Below are 17,800 nucleotides of genomic sequence, written 5' to 3'. Positions count from 1 at the left end.
GTTAAGTCCCTATCCCACGGAGAGAGAGCGAGGGGGAGAGAGAGAGGGACTGGATTAACAACCTGGATTTATTACACAAACAGAGAGACAGAACTCAGCTACCTGTCTGTGTCTGCATCTGTCTGTCTGTCTGTCTGTCTGTGTGTTGTCTGTTAAGTCTAATCGTCTCTATGTTGATCCTGGAATAAGCCCCCAAAAAGTGACAGTGGCTCTGTGTGCACCTTCTCTATCTCTGTCTCTCTCACACACAAACAAACATTTAAGGGATGAACAATATTATGGTCAAAAGGTAATATTAGAATTAATATCATGCGACCTACAACCTCATTTATACTATCAACATTAGAAATTCTTTAATTTGATATGCTTGTAGTTGTTACATTTTTAGGTCCTGGATGTATAGATGATGCAAAAATCACAAATACAACATTTTTTATGCCTCCACGCCAACGATGGCCTTGGCAGGAGGCTTTATGTTTTGTGGTTGTCCGTTCCATTCTTGTGAACGCGATATCTCCAAATTTGGAAGAAATGTCCACTCAAGGATGAACTGTGACTTCACAAAACACACAGTTTTGGCCATTACTCAACAATTCACAAGTATGACAAAAAAATATTTAACACACGTCTAATGAGATAAAAAATATTTTATATCCAAAAGGTCAAACGAAAACCGTTCTGATCACTATTCAACACCACAGCTCAGAAATATCAACTTGACTGGTGTGTGGAGGCTGCGAAAACACAATGTGTTGTGATAATGTGGACAGTCACTTCAAAATTAGCACATCATACACAATACATTGAGGCACAATTACTCAATATCTGTGTGTGTGTATGTGTGTACATATAAATACATGCACAAAATATGCACAAACCAAGGTAGCCACATAATGAGGACTGATGTGCCACAACTCAACTTTAACAATCTGAATGACCGTCTCCTCTCTTCTTAGTTGGTGATCCGCGTCCATCTGTCAGACGAGAGCTCCAAAACCATGATGGTGGATGAGAGGCAGACAGTCAGACAGGTACGACTGACTCACATCACACTTACAGCAGGGATGCAGCAATGTTGATATGGCTTGAGCAGTAGTAGTAGTAGTAGTAGTAGTAGTTATTACAGTAGGACAGTGATCCTGGAGGCCCTCCTGCCTCCTGCCCCCAACACGCCTGATTCAAATGATCAGCAGGCAGGAGGGCAGCCAGGAACAGGACTGACAAACAATGCAGCAGAAGTAATAGCAGCTTTGTCAGTAGTATTAATATAATAACTAATTTACAAGTATCTGTACATTAGCAATAGCTATTGCTGCATTGTCAGTAGTAGAAATACCAGCAGTAAAAGCAGAAGGAGTAAAAACTATGAGAAGTAGTGGTTTATCGTTAATAGCAGTTGTATTAATAAATGGCGGTAGCAGTAGTAATATTAATAGTAGTAGTAGTAAAATTATTGTCAGTTTTACAGTAAGTAGTGTCTAAGCTGTAGTAGTAATAGTATTTGCGTTAGTCAGCAGTAGTTCCAGTTCTATTAGCAGTAGTGGTAGCACGTAGCATCGTTCACAGTAGTGCTGCTATTTCAGTGCTGTGCTCACAGTCTCCTGTTCTTTTAGGTTTTGGACAGTCTGCTGGAGAAATCTCACTGTGGCTACAGTCCAGACTGGTCACTGGTGGAAACCATCAGCGAGCTGCAGATGGGTGAGTGCACAAACTCACACACGAACACACACAGGAGGTTTTTTTTTTTTTTTTTAAATCAGCTCTTGTGTAAACCGATAACCATTGTACAAAGTGTTGGTCTTATATAATCAAACTTCATAGATCAGGTGAGGACCTTTGTTGCTGTCATGAGTAGGCCAGAGTAAAGTGCATTACAGTAGCTGTTGCAGAGGTTTTCAGGACACGTTTGTGGAATTTAGTCTGATTTTGAGCAAATGAGGCGTACTTAGACTATTTTACGTCGATAATTCCGAAATCTTTATGTCACTGGTTCAGAGAGAGTGGAGGTTAATGTTCAAACAGACTGCATGTTTCAGCTGATTAAATGAATAATTAATGTGTAACATGAGTGGCTATCTTTTGAAAGCTTGTAAAGTGTAGAATGAGACGGTGAGCTTCCACTGAAGTGCAGTTGTAGCTCAAACAGCTGAAGTGATGTCAGTGTTCACGGTGTTGATGCCTCGTGCTCTGATATTGTAAAAGATGTTTTGTGACAACAGATCAAAGTCATATCTGATCATTTAACCTGCGAGGACAGCAGTGTTTTTTTGTGATGCAGCCTAGTCAACACGAACTTCTCCACATTTCCAGGTGTGATGAGGGAAGGCCGTTGTTGAGCACGCTGGTTCTTGTAGTCAGAACTAGTGAGCCCAGCAGCAACTATCACACAGCACAGATATTCACACACACACACACACACACACACACACACATACCTCTTGTGGGGAGTGAGATGTGTGCTGGCCAACACACACTGTACTACGAGCTTCAACTCCACTTAACACTCTTTGACACATGCATACACACAGACACACACACACATACACACACACAGTCTTTATGTAGGTCCTGTGCGGTGACGCGTGTGATCTAACCTACATCTTCAGGGCCTCTGCTGAACGGCACAGTCCACATCGTTATGAAAGAGAGAGCGAGGAGGTGAAGAGTAGCTCGGTCTGCCACGATCGGCCAAACGTAAACCTTTCGTCATCTGCACAAATCTGCTCCACGTGTGTTTCTGAAACCTCGGCTGGCGGCCAGGATGTGGCCTTGGCAAGATTTAGATCGGCCTAAGTGTTGATAAAGAGAATTAGTTGTGTCTGTAGCTGCAGAGGGCCGAAAAACCTTCGGACAGCCCCCCCGCACTCACATACACTCATGAACAAACCAGTGCCACCAGCACTACCAGCACCCTGCTGAGTGCCCTTTGGCAAGAGACTGACTTCCTCTCGGATGCTAACCTCTACCCTACAGGAAATTACAATGGAACATTAGAATTAGGTCTACTAATAACATAATAAGAACTAATACTTTCAGTATTATGAGTAGAAGTGATAGTTGTAGTAGTTTCATAAGCTGCATTATTTACTGTTGGTAATAGTGTGGTAGTATTTCAAGCCTATCCATGACCACATGACCACATTAATCAGTGTTAGAACTGGTGTTTTATTCCTCATGATTACTGAGTTATAAAGCACGTTGATGTCTTCTTTGGTACCTGCAGTAGAAGGCGGACTGCCTCAGTGTTACATTAACCCTAGGTTCCACCGGGGAACGTCACGACCGCGTCACGGCATGCTCATGTTTCCACCAGCTGTGCTACGACATGTCTCAGCATTGTCCCAGAAGCTCTTTGCTCTGCTCTGCAGAGAATATACGCAGCGAGCCTGTTTTTTATGTAGACAGACGAAGACGCGTCAAGCTGAGCAGAGCAGATCCGTGCCAGGCAGGATGTCACATGCAGGACCAGCATAGTGCATCTGGTCAATTTTCAAAATAAAACTTGCTGCTCCATTTCGGGATCTTGTTTCACTTCACTACATCGAACGTTTAGTTACATTTATGTTTAAGTATGTAGCCTATTCACCCATGGTAGAAGCACAAAAATCACATGGCAGCACACTCCGCTTCTATAACCAATCGGCGTATAGACAGGGGTTAGCGTTGTTAACTAGGTAATAGCATTTTATGACTTGAAGCAGGGCATGTGAGCGGAGCTGAGCGGCGAGAATTTCCGCTCCCTGCTTACATGGGTGTTCACTCCTTCGCTCCATCGTTCGAAGTTATATCAGACAGCTCCACTCGAAGACCGCTCTCCACTCACCTAAAATTTCGTTCAGCTCTGGTAAAATCACTCCACACTCGCTCAAATTTAAAAGAGGGAGCAATTCCTGATGTTTTCCAATTCAGGTAAAGTTTTGTAGTCCACAAAATATTTCACGAGCTTCACAGCAAAAAAAGCGTGGTAGCATTCTCCTAAACAATTGAAGTAGATGGGAACTTGTTCAAAATGTTATTAAACAACTGAAAAAAATACTCCATACAGTTTGTCCAGTGAACAGGGTACCAGTTACCCAAATTGATTTGAAAATACATCATTTAATCCGTTAACATGCTTCAGATGGGTTGTGGGTAATGTTGAAAATTCATCTTAAAAAAAAGGGGTTAAAGGAGTTCTTTTCAGTCAATTTGAGATCTTGGGGCTCCAGAAATATGACTTTCCATAGGTATTGGGACTGAATTTTCATTTTTGGGTGAACCTATCCTTTAAACCTATTTGTGGTACTTGAGATGAAGTGGTGAATCTCCCAGACTGATGTATATATTGTGTGACAAATGATGACCCCCTGTAACTGATACATGTGTCACATTAAATTAAAATTTATCAGGGAAACATATTCTTATTCTGTGCCATTGATGTGTTTATCATACAAAATACCCAGTATTCTGTTGGGTATCCCAGCCATTCTTTTCTTTTTCTTTTTCATTGATCAATGCATTGTATTATATATATTACAAAGTTCTGATCCATAGCTTTTGGGACATTCAAAATAGAGAAAACATGATGGAGTGGATGGTGTTGCTAGAATGCAAAACCAGTTGTTTCAGCATGACTTGCTGAAGGTTACATAGAAATATATGATTGTGTATTATGTCCATAATTTCTGTCACACTGCCACAATCTTAAATAAGTTGTTATTGTGAAATATGTGGTGATGTTGATGCAGTTGGATGTAATGATTAGTAGGAAAGTGGTGTAACCGCCTAAAGCAGGTGTATGGTAGCAGGTTAGTTAACTGTCAGAAACAATAACCTCTGTCAGTCACTGTGTGTTTAAATGTTGAGATGCATTAAGGTGTAGATCTGTATAAATGAGCTCTGCGACAGTGACACTACATCATACTTACACAGGTACTGACTATATACATCTTGCCCCAGTTAAAAAAGGTACTTCTTTATTAGTGAGGTCAACACAGTCATCCACAAACTGAATGTAGGTCACAGCTGACATGGTTTTTGTCCACTTCAGTCCTCAGAGGCAAAACATCTGAAAGCTACTGAGAGGCAGCTGGGCTGGGAGACACTGAGCTCTAAAGAGAGGGAATAAGGGCAGCAGACTGCCGCAAGCAGTGTTGCCTCTCGGTAATGCAGGGATGTGACGGTCGCTGCAGTAACAGGCTTCTCCATTTTTCTCATTTTCTCATTCCCAAACAAATTAGAATATGTGCTCAAAAGTCACAGGATGCATTTTGGCAACATCGAATAAGACTCAGACTCCACTCTAGTAAGAGACTGAACCCAGCTGACAGTTAAAAGCAGCTTATTGTAAGATTTTGGATGTGATGCAGTTATTTGCTGCTGACGAGACATCTGAGAACATCTGAAGACATTCACGTTTGCTTTTTTTGTTAGAAACAAAAACTCTTCTTACTGGTGGACACTATAGTAGTGTTTAATATCTGCACTCATATAGTAGTACTGTTACTTTTTGATAAGAAATAGTGGTTCGAAAAATAAATTCCTTTTATCGTATTTTTAAAGTTATTATATGAAAACACAGACGCAAGGAGAGACAGATCAAATCAGCCTTTGCAAAGCCAAAAGTGATATTTGTGGATTTAAACTTTTTGTTTTGTACAATCTTCATATTTGACTAACACAACCTGGATATAGCTGATGTGGTGGTACTTCAGTTTGAGAGTCCTGCTAGTGTTAATGTCTGTAACAGAAGGGAATTGAAGTTTAGCTGAAACATATGCACGTAGTCTACAGAGCAGTGTTGAGTAAACTGTGGAAAAAAAATGTACTTTAATGTATTACTGTACCTGGCAGTATGTTCCAGGTAACACTTATTTCACTGTTCTATGTGTATTAACTTGGTTTAACTGACTCAACTCTAAATGAACAAAAATATCCAAATCACTGTCTGCAGAGCGGATTTTTGAGGATCACGAGAACCTGGTGGAGAACCTTCTGAACTGGACCAGAGACAGCCAGAATCGCCTGATGTTCACTGAACGCATCGAGAAGTATGCCGTGTTCAAAAACCCACAGGTGAGATGGATGCACACAAACTAATATGGAGGGGGGGGATAAAAGGCAGCTTGTATAATAAAACCAATACAGATGTTTTTATATTGCTAACCAGCTGTGTGTCTGTCTGTCCTGTTCCTTCTGTCTCATACCTGCTCCCCGTCTGCTACAGAACTATTTGTTGGGGCGGAAGGAGACCTGTGAGATGGCTGAAAGAAACAAAGAGGCTCTGTTGGAGGTCAGTTTGTTTTCTGCCCTTGCACACAGGTGCTTCCTTAGATCCTCATCTCATAGTGTTGAGAATGGCAGCCAGTGCTGATATTCCTGAAGTGGAGGTCCAAGTCAAACACACACACAGTGTCTGACGGGATTCACTTTCATCCTGAGCAAGCATACTCATCATGTAGATGCTGGAGTAGATCTGTTAGTAACACCTTCTGTCTGAGCCGAACATACCATATTTGGCCTTGCAGCCCTCAGCTTTCACTATCATGCTGTTAACTTGTTTGCTGTTGACTCCGTGCATATGTTTCCTAAAATAAGGTCTGACTTCTGACTTCTGCCACTCTGCATTTGCTTAACAGCCATATGGAAAATCAGAGCTGTTGGTATGGATATAGGAAAAGCAGTACAATTAATTCTATCTGAGTTTATCTGAATTAGTAGTAAATCTAGAAAGCAAACTTGTGTCACAGTGGTGAACATTTATTCACTGTGCTGTTGCACAAGTCAGCCTGTCAAAAAAAGGTGCCTACATGTTCTTCAGCTGGTGTTGTGTGGTATAGGCTGAACTTGTTTCTCTATGTGTGTGTGTGTGTGTGTGTGTGTGTGTGTGTGTGTGTGTGTGTGTGTGTGTGTGTGTGTTCGTCTTTATGGATCAGGAGTGTTTCGGCGGCAGCTCGGTGTCCGTCCCGGAGATGGAGGGAGTGTTGTGGCTTAAAGAGGACGGGAAGAAGTCGTGGAAGAAACGCTACTTCCTGCTGAGGGCTTCTGGCATCTACTATGTCCCCAAAGGAAAAGCCAAGGTGGGTGTTATGAAATCTGTCAGGAGTGTATATAACAATATGATGTTATTTTGTGTATTGTTTGAAAAAAAAAATATTCAATTGAATGGTTGTGTTTGCATAGGCATCCAGAGACCTGGTGTGTTTCCTCCAGTTGGATCATGTCAATGTGTATCTTGGCCAGGACTACAAGAGCAAGTACAAGGCTCCTACAGACTACTGCATGGTGCTGAAGGTACGCTCTCAAACACAAGCCCAAACCACATCACAGAGGAATGAGGTTTGGGATGAATGACTGCTGACTGGTTTGTGGCACTGTGTCCTCACACTGCCTCCTAGTGGTGTGACAGAGCAGTGATAGCTTTGTTTTTGAAAGAAAAGGTAATAGGTAGTACAATAATATTTTTGATAAAACTGTTATAGACCTTGTTTTGATTTTGATTAAAGATGGTAAAACTCCCCCTACACTACATTATCCAAGTCACATTACGCCCCTGTCATTAAAAATGCAGGCTAGTTGTCTATCCCTAAATAATGTTAGTTGTCATTCTGTTTATTTAATTGAAAAAACATGTCACTGAATACCAGAAACAGATTTGGTTTAAGCAGACAGTTGGAGTATCATTAGGCCCATCATTAGTTGTCCGGCGATTAAAATGGTGATGTGAATAGAAGTTCTGTTTACGAATGTTTTTAAGTAGGTCTCAGTGACCGAGAACAGCAGCCAGTCTGAAATGCCAAACAAGGAGCAGTCGTGTTAATCAGAACAGCATACCAAGAAAAAGTCTGATACCACTGGGGGAAAAAGCAGGAGGAGACGTGGGCTGTTCCAGATTTTGACTCTTTTCCTTTCCCTAACTGTTCTCTGTGCAGAGATTTTTACACTGTCCTATTCTGATATTGTTATATATTGCTATTTAGTCTGCTAATAAACCTTTCTTTATATTTATAATGCATATAGACCTATGTATTCAGACAAGTCAACACACTGCCCCCCATTGAGAAACACTACTAAAGTGTTTGCAGCATCAGTGGTGATACGTGTTGTAGTAACAGTACAAGCAGTACTTCCAAAAGTAATAGTTATTATTCCAGAATCCTTTAATGAATGACATTCTGCAAAATTACTGTGACTGATAATCAACATCTTTAACATTATACAATCACCCCATGTAGATATTGTAATAAGGAACATTACATCTTTCAACATTACAACACATCTCTTTTTTATTCCTTATGGTGCCATACTGTGGACCAAAATCCAAAATGGGTTAATGCCATTTTAAATTTACACACTTAAACATTATGTTGGGGAGTCAAGATGACACTTGTCCCAAGATATTAAACACAACCATTCTGTCAGGTAAAATATTTAGATTTAAATCACAATTCAGAGCCAGTCGTGATAACAGTACTCATAAACAAAGTGTTCTTTCAAGTAAAACTCTGCACGTGTGTGTAGCACCCTCAGATCCAGAAGAAGTCTCAGTACATCAAGTACCTCTGCTGTGATGACATCAGAACCCTCCAGCAGTGGATCAACAGTATTCGCATCACCAAGGTAGTAACTCATCCAGTGGTAAAACATGAAACGCTGCTGTTTGTATCATCTGTGAATGCCTGACGCTGTAGGAACGCGCTACGCTTAGTGTGGTGAACATGCAGTTCCATTAAGTTCATTAAGTTCCATCTATCTGTCAAAACCTACTGTCTGTCTGTCTGTCTTATGTCTGTCAGTATGGGAAGCAGCTGTACATCAATTTCCAGGAGGCGATGAGAAGGACAGAGGCGGCCTATGATTGGTCCTCCCTCTCTTCATCCTCCATCAAGTCAGGATCCAGCTCCTCCAGCCTTCCAGGTCTGTCTGTCTGCTTTGGTTGAGATAAATCTATGTTCAAATGCCAAGTTAGATTTTTGAAGACTTTTTACAGGTTATACAGAAAAACATGTAAACAAAAATGAATCACAGTACATTTTCAAATAAATTATATTTATTTATTAATTTAAATGAATAAGCATTATCAGTAGTAAAAATTCAAATGAAGCTTCTGCCTCACACCCCCAGAGTCCCAGTCCAACCACTCCAGCCAATCAGACAGTGGCGTTTCAGAGATGACATCGTCAAGCCACACCCGCTCCCAGAGTGTCGTTAGCTCCATCTTCTCCGATGCATGGAGGAGAGGGACGCAAGGAGAGGTGTGAACACACACACACACGCTGTCCCATCCTTTCCTATCATTGTCCTGTTTACTTGTGGACTACATTTCCCATATTTCACCTCTGCTTCCCTGTCAGCGGTCAAAGATGAAGGGACGTATGCCAGTTCCTCTTTGTGCAGGAGGAGGAGGAGGGAGTGGAGGTTAGACAGGAAGTGATGTAACAGGCATGATAACAGTTTGGCTGCTCCTTTGAAATGCTTAGCTGTTTGTGCCGATGTTTTGAAGTGACCAGGGTTTGCCTAACCACTACTTTTTCCCATCGGCAGTTTGTGTAAGATGTGCTCATGGTCTAGTGCTTTAGGTAGCAACACAGGGGCTAGTAATGTCATTCTTTATTTTCACATTGAGCAAAAACACTGCTATGATCACATCCAACCGTTCAAGCTGTTTGCAAGAGGCAAATTAACTTTTGACTCTCTTTAAAGAATATGACATACAGATCCCTATTTTACGGTTTACATTAGAACAGTTAGATAAAATACTCACTTTAAAAACCTGTCTTTGTGGGGATATTTTTGTTAGATCTTTCAGGTGTTCTAATTATCTTAAAACTGAGCTGCACAAAAATGATCAATGACAGTATAATAGAAGAAAAGTAAAAGAATATAATAAAAGCAAATATTGGCTATATCCAAATTAATATATAGTTGCACACACACACACACACACACACAGATATCTACAGGAAGTGGATTCTGGAGTTACGGCTCTTACAACAAAAGCCTATCCCTTCTGGTCACAAAGATTTGACCTGTATTTTTCAGGTTTGATTTCATGTCATGACCACCGAGGTGATGTCTGTACATATGTAGTGTGAGCTGTCTGGTGTAGTGGGTCTTTTTAATGGCTGCAGCTGAACTGTTTATTTTCTCTAACCCTGTGGTGTGAATGAATGTCCTAACCAAGAAGTGATATATAACAAAAACTTTGGATGGTTAGGTGAACTTGTGTTACATTCAAGATCCAGTTCACAGCCTGTTTGAGTCAGATTATAGCCAATTAAATGCTATTTGGCATCTTGTTCACAAACTGTTTGACGGTTCACCAAATAGCTGAGAACCTGTTTGATACCAGTTAAAGACAGTCTGATAGAGGCTGGTGCTCTGTCATTTAGCATCCTAGCTGCAGCTAAATCAAAACTATGATAAAGGTGCCATGAGATCCAATGAAGGGTTTCTGAGAACACAACATGATAATTGTCTGATTAATTATTATTAAAAGGGCACAGCAATGGGATTTATGGGATGTGGAGACCCATAACATGGGTTTAAGTCTGCATAAAGTGCAGCTAAGCTAACAGCCAAAATCCCTCTTTGGTTTAGAATCTGTTCAAAATGTGTTTGCCAACATTTTAAATCAGTTAAACATTAAGCTTGGTTAAACATTTCAGTAAATGGATGGATAGATGGACTAACTTCAGCTGATCCATAGTACCTTCTTTAGTTTTCTTGAAGCTGCCAATGAACATTTGACAATGTCCTAAGAGAAATATGAAGTGAGGATGATTATTGATAAATGATAATAGGACAGTAGAGTGGAAAGGTTTCATGTTCTGATTGCTAATTCACCTTATTTACATGTTTGGAGTTGCAAACTGCACTGGTTGACTGTTGACTGATTTATTGCATCTTGTCTTGGATTGTTTGGTTTCACAAACATGACACTGGTCAAACTGTTTTTTACTTGTTTTACTGTTTTTACTAATTGTGTCTTTCTCCCTCCATCTCATCACCTTTTTCTCTTATGTTTTCTACTTTTCTCTCAACTTCTCTACCTATATGCTTCCTCTTTCTCACACGGTTCCTCTCCCTCCTCTCTTTGTTTACCTTACTTTCTTGTCACTTTCTCTTTCTTTCCTTCCTTCTTCACCATTTCTCTCTCCAGATGATGAGGATCGACCCTATCAGTAGGCCTATCCCTCTCCAGATACCTTCCCTCTCGCCCCAGCCCCTCCCTCTCTCTCAGCCTCAGACTCCTCCCTCCCGGAGCAGCTACACTGATGGCCTCATCCCATCTGACGATTCCTCCCCATCGCCACCGTCGCCTCCTCCACCGCCGCCTCCCCCACCTGTCGCGAGTGTGGCCCATCAGTCAGCACCTACCTCCTCGTACATCAAGTACAGCACGCTGGCACGCCTGCAGAGCCAGAACCAGTCCAGGACGCAGCCAGCAGGAGCTGTCCCACCTAGCCTTCCAACACAGTTTTCCAAACCCAACTACAATACCCTCCCAGCTGCTTACAGCACCTCGCCTCCACTACCCCCATCTCCTCCACCTCCTCCCCCACCTACGGTGCCAGCTCCTGGCTCAGCTATGGCCGCACTGAAATTTGGTCCACCAAGCCCCTCTGGTCTCCCACCTCCACCCCCACTTGAGGAGGACGTGCAGGACATCCACTACCTCCCACCTCCTCCACCGGAGAGCCTGGAGGCCAATGGGTTGCCTCCACCCCCGCCACCAGAACCCATCCTCAACCCCTGCGCTCAACTCTCCAACAGTGGCCTCCAGCAGTTCCTGGCACAGAAATTTCCCAACATGGTGTACGACTTCGGCCCACCAGTGGATGACAATAATTCTCCTCCTCTACCACCTCCAGCTGAGCTCTCTCCTCCTACCTCCCTACAAGTTCTCCAACCTCTGTCCCCCAATGCACCCCCTCCTGCACCTCCCAAAACATTCACTGGTGTTTTTCCACCTCAAACTGCCCCCAAACCCTCTGGTCCTTCTTCCCTTCCAATTGCCCTCTCACCTGTGTCACCAACACAGCCCCAGAGCAGCCACGGGCCAGTTAAAAAGCAGCAAAGTTTCTCGACAGGACATTCCCCAAATCAGCCACCTCCCACTCTGCCAAAGCAGCACAGCCTATCCTCCAAAAACCTGGCCATCTCTCCCTCTTCCTCCTCTTCTTCAGTCTCCATTGCAGCAGCTACCTCCTCTTTGGTCAAACAGATTGTCAATCAGTTCCCTGGAAACTCTGCCCCTTCCTCTCTGCCTGCCTCCAACTCCATGGAAGGATCTAAATTCTCTGCTCCTCAGTCCCCTCCAGCGGTCAAGGCCAAGCCAAAGTGGCAGCCAGGAGGCGTCATGGCTCCACAGTCCCCAGAGTTCCCTCCACCCCCTGCTGACAACTCCCATGGAGATTTCCCTCCTCCTCCCACTTCGTCCTCCTCAAAGACAGGCTCTCCCATAAAGAAGTCACCATCCACCTCTTCCACAGGATCAAGCAAAAGGGGGCCTCCGCCAACCCCACAGAGAGCTTCCTCCATCCGGGGCAGCTCAGGTGATACCCAGGATGAGAGGCCAAAGAAGGTGGAGAGCCTGGTCAACAAATTTGGTCAAGCTCCACAAACAGGTACTTCGTCCAGCTCCTCATCAGTGACGGGGTCTCCATCAAAAGAATCTTCTTCTGCTGCTCCACTCCCTAAGCCAGGCAAGCTGAACTTGGCGAACCTACCGTTGGCACTCCAGGGGCTGCAAACAGGCCAACAACGTCAGTCCTCTGAGTTCCCATCCCCTCCTCCCCCCCCTCCCCCCTCCCAGCCTCCTCATGTTGATACATCACCTGATTACTTCCCACCTCCCCCTAGTGACTTTGAGCTTTTCCCTCCACCTCCCCACCCATCAGAGTTCCATCACCCACCAAAGGTTGCTGTGGTGAACCCCCAGCCTCAACAGTCAGCAACATCTTCCTTGTCGTCATCGTCATGGAAACAAGGCTCACTGAAAAAGGGGGTAGCAGTTCCCCCTCCAACACTAAATCGGCGGACCAGTACCACAGCCCAGTATGACAATACAACTTCAATGCCCCTGTCTCCACCTCCTCTATCCCAGACCCCACCTCCCTCCCTGTCCTCTTACTCTTCCTCTTCTTCTCCTATCCCCCCCACATCCCCAAAATCAGCAGGGCCGGGCTCCCTGGCACTGAAGCCTCTCTTCCTGGAAGACCTTAACCGCACCCTTAAGAGGAAGTCTGTAGTCCGCCATGGCTCGCTCACCTCCTCCAGCCTCATCCCCTCCTCTAAGATGGAGCCTGTGGGCACCATGGACGACATGGCACTCCTTCCTCCACCTCCCCCTGAGCTCCTGCAGCAGCAGGGTGTCCGAGGACACTCCCAAACGTTGTCTCGCCACCACTCGCACTCCCACTCCACCAAACATGCCAACATCTCAGGCTATGCAACGCTGCGGCGAGGCCCACCTCCCGCTCCTCCAAAACGGGACCAAAGCACCAAACTGACCAGTGACTGGTAGGGTGTAAAGACCCTGAGTGGAGCCTAAAGAACTGAACTGACTATTTAGGCCTCATTGTTCCAACAGAGAAAAAGTAATCAGTGTCTGTCTTGACTTGTCCGTCTCTCCTCATCCTAAACCACCCCCCCCTGGATTCCGAGCAAGTAGCAAGACGTCTTTCCTACTCTTAATCTCAGATTATGATTGTTCCTAATATCCTCATTATTAATATCATCCTCATCATTACTATCATTACCGATACATGTTTAATCCAATGACATGAGTAAAAGTATATATATGTATATATATATACATATATATATATATATCTGTATACAAGCAAGCCAGAAAAATCACCTATCAAGCTTTTTTCACAATGTCTGTGCAGCTTTGCATTGAAATATACAAAGACAAGACTTGAACGACAACGGCAACAGAGACAGTTTGCTGCAAAATAACTGGTACTGCATGGAGCCGTGGCAATGGAAGTAGCATTACTGATGAAGGGAAGGAGGGATCAATGGAAGGAAAAAGAGATGCAAAAGTGGAATGGTGTTTTTTGTGTGTATGTTGTGAACTAGGGGGTTGGGAGTGTTGCCATTTATTTCAAACTTTTTTGTGTGTGTTTTTATATAAGATTATTTAATACTGGAAAGATATTGTTATTATAATTATTTTAAGTTTTTAAGAAGTGTCACGAGAGAAGGAGTTCGACTGGACATGGGTCGATATTGTCAAAATATGTCAAAGTGTTGATCTGGGTGACCAAGATTCAAGATTAATTTAATTGTCATGCATTACACGATTGTATGAGGAAATTTCTGTTCATAATTCCTCAAGATACATACATACATACATACATACATACATACATACATACATACATACATACATACATACATACATACATACACAAAAAACACTTCAGACTAATCAATGAATAATAATCAGGATTAAAAATTAATTAGGATTTTTAAGGTGGAGCTAAGGATGTTTAGAAGCCCCAGAGGGATGAAGCTGCTCTTTTGTCTGGTGGTACAGCAGCAGATACTTCTGTATCTGTTGTCAGATGGCAGCGGGTTGAACAGACTGTGGCTGGGGGGGTGTTGTCTTTTAGTATCTTTGATTTCTGTGCAGACATCTCAGTTCACAGATGTCACTGATGTTCCGTAGATGGGTCTTGCCACTGTAGAGCCTTCCTGTCGTGGGTCATGATGAACCATGCCACTTTGTGATGTTTCCAGTCAGGGTGCTCCTGTGTAAAAGCTGACAAGAATAAGGCATAGGAAGCTACTTTTACTGATATTATATTTCATCAAATTCTATTTCTTTAAATTCAGAGCTTCGTGGCTGATTGGTTGGAGACTCTCAGTGGATAAGACTACCTACCTAAATGTATACTGATAAATAATTCTCATAAATCAGCTACAGAATGAACAGGTCAGGCTTTGCTCAGATTACAGGTGTTTTGACATCCTAACCAGTCTTAAAATCAAATTTGCATCAGACAGTATTATTACAATTATAACACGAGAGGGACATATACAGGTTGTTCTGTACTTACTGCTGTAAAGTTGGATGCTTTGAAGGCCATGAGCATACAGCTTGTGCATTAAGACTGAGATGGAATTTTGTTTCTTGAGGCTAAAGGTAAAATGTCAGTTAGTTTATGATCAAAGACAGACATGGCAAGGTCATATAAAGTAAATGTTGCACTTCCAGTTGTTGTTTAGATCCTGTTTGTGATGCTAATTTGTGAAGGAATTCATGTGAATGGGTCCACTTGTAACTGAAGACAGTTCAGGAAACTTGGCATAATAAATCTGAAAGGAGAATTTAAACCTTACCAGACCTGGGAGACTAATGAAATCAAGTGAGGTAACTTATCACTCACCTATTAACATGTAAGGATTCCATTGGGAATTGCAATCTTAACCAGAAAATATGCTTACATAAGTTTGCCTAAGGCACATTGTGTTATCCTTATACTCATAGAAGACAGTCGAGTAAATCATATCTATTGGCCTTTAGCCTAAAGAAGGAAAATTTGTTCATACAGACCTGCCGTTTCCTCATCTCTACCATCTAAATAACCTATTCAGATTTAAATGTTAACATCCATCAGTTGTGCATTATTATTAGGATAGTCAACAAGCGCCTCCTCTGATCTGAGCTCAGCCTGAGCAACACCCTAACAGCTGGTCAATCCCTTCACTGGTTAGTCATTAAAGGTGTGTGTCCACTTAGCATCTGAAATGATCAGAGAAAATCCCAAGGACTGCCCTGGGGAACAAGTGCCTGAAAAACAAAACACTCAAACTGCTCACAGGTGTGTGGTGACATCATGGGCTGCGGACTTGACTGTAACATCTATGATGTCGATCATTAATCTTCTGACATTTTGAAACCAGGAGTTTTCCACACACAGCCATCTTTGTCTGATACTGCAGCCAGGAAATTCAAGTACCGGTATGTGTAAAAAGAAGAGAGCCTGGGAGGAGCTGATGTGGGACATCGAGCACTAACATGAGTAATAGTAAGGCCGAGACAACTGATAAATACCCCTTTGTATGCCTTAATCGTCATTATTGGAGCACTGATTCTGAGAATAGGTACACCAGACATTTACAGGAGTCTCCTGTCACATTCTTTACTGCCGCAGCCCTCATGAGCTTCATATCCAGTTTTATTTCATTCCTTACCTGGGGTCATTTCTGTGTTTTGCCTCTGTGTCCGCTGTGGTAAACAATACAATTGTTTGTTGTGACTCCTCCACTGTGACAGGTGTCTAAATGAATATCTGTGAATATGTATGCCCTATTGAAAGAAATTTGAAGTTGAAATTAGGTGATCAACTGATTCATTAGTCAGAAGGAAATTAATCACTGGTTGCAGCATCCCGAATACTAAAAGTTACTGCTTTTCAGTAGTCGTCTCTGGGGTCCAACCTTTGGGGTTGGACTGTTATTTGGACAAAATGATCATTTCAAATAAAACAACCTGTGCTCTGGGATGGTAATGCATATTGTTCATGAATTTTGAGCCAAATGACATTAACATCAAGTGTTTGCAGATAACCACACCACAAAAAACACAAAAGAGCACTCTTAAGAAAAAAAGCAGAATCTGGTACCAGTACTCTAAAAGCAGTGGCATTTAGAAGAGATGCCAGATGGATACCTCCAGTCACTTTGGCAGTTAACTATAGTACATTACTTCAGGCAAATGTTGTTGTCAGTTAGGTAGGTAATCACAGTAGTATCTGTCAGTAGGCGGCTACATCAGATTAGATATCCTGCTGGATAAACCCAGTCAGTTCACTAGTTAGTCTGCTGCTCCAACCAAGCATCCTTCCACACTCGTATAGCTACAGAAATACAGTCTGTCACTTTTATCTGTGTGCAGATGAGCTGATAATGGCTTGCTAAGTACATTTTCTGATCATAGTTTTCTATGTGCGCAGCTGAACCTAGGTCTGTTTCTACCTTCCTGTTTTTAATCATCCGTACTGTCACTAGATTCAATTTATCTGCATGACAAGACCAGTGCAACAGCACAGATGCCAAAAAACGTGATATTATACTGCCCCAGTTTGATTTTTTTTTATGTGCAATCATTTGATTTTGAAGTACTCTAATTTTATTTTATCTGTTAATGTATAATTATGGTCAGATTATTTCAGTAAGTTTAAACATCAACTTTGTCTGTGTGATGTTGTTGAAAGGAGAGAATTCCCCTGAGAGAAGTACTTCCACTGCCCGCTGCGCTGCAGGATAATAATCACGAGGGCCTACATCATGGTGTATTGACACTGAAGAACAACATACAGTTTCAAACTGATCAATGTCTTGAAATGTCTTGCTCAAGGACACCTGGCAGAGCACATGGCTGTTATTGGTGTCAAACCTGCTGTTGCATTATAAATAAAGGAGTCAAACTGAAGTGCAGATTGTAAAGTTTTTACACCAGGACTCTGGGGACTGAAAGTGTGAAGAAGAGTTTCCTGGTTTCGAGAGGCTGTGGGTTGAAAAGTGTACATCACTACTGTGAGCTATGAAAAATTATTAAGTTACATAGTTCTGAATACAATATTTAAGGCTTGTTTATGTTATATGCACTATAAGTTGAAGGCGCCGTTAGATGAGTGTTAAACTTTAGAAAGGTCAGCGGTCAGACAGACTCATTGTGTCCATAATTCTCAGAAGAGACACGTGTGAGGCACTAAGAAAAACAAGGATCCGCTCCTATTTACTTGCCCAAACGCTTTTGTTAAATAAAAAATCTAAACCAACTCCACGTTGTGTAGCTGTGGTG

General features: G+C 42.4%; 1 protein-coding gene across 2 annotated transcripts in view; it reads left to right on the top strand.

Moving 5' to 3' along the window:
* LOC119025839 (ras-associated and pleckstrin homology domains-containing protein 1-like) overlaps positions 1-17,428 on the top strand; it is a 71,158-nt gene extending 53,730 nt beyond the window's left edge. For both annotated transcript variants that reach the window (XM_037109806.1, XM_037109805.1), the window contains 10 exons: positions 957-1,031; positions 1,614-1,698; positions 5,933-6,054; positions 6,206-6,271; positions 6,915-7,058; positions 7,162-7,272; positions 8,500-8,598; positions 8,775-8,895; positions 9,103-9,233; positions 11,141-17,428. In XM_037109806.1, the coding sequence (XP_036965701.1) occupies positions 957-1,031; positions 1,614-1,698; positions 5,933-6,054; positions 6,206-6,271; positions 6,915-7,058; positions 7,162-7,272; positions 8,500-8,598; positions 8,775-8,895; positions 9,103-9,233; positions 11,141-13,507 (3,321 nt within the window). In that variant the 3' untranslated portion in view covers positions 13,508-17,428. The remainder of the gene's footprint in view (positions 1-956; positions 1,032-1,613; positions 1,699-5,932; positions 6,055-6,205; positions 6,272-6,914; positions 7,059-7,161; positions 7,273-8,499; positions 8,599-8,774; positions 8,896-9,102; positions 9,234-11,140) is intronic.
* Positions 17,429-17,800: the final 372 nt, after the last annotated feature.

Source organism: Acanthopagrus latus, chromosome 9, assembly GCF_904848185.1.
Source record: "Acanthopagrus latus isolate v.2019 chromosome 9, fAcaLat1.1, whole genome shotgun sequence".
NCBI lineage: Eukaryota > Metazoa > Chordata > Actinopteri > Spariformes > Sparidae > Acanthopagrus > Acanthopagrus latus.
This window is presented reverse-complemented; position numbering and strand designations above follow the sequence as displayed.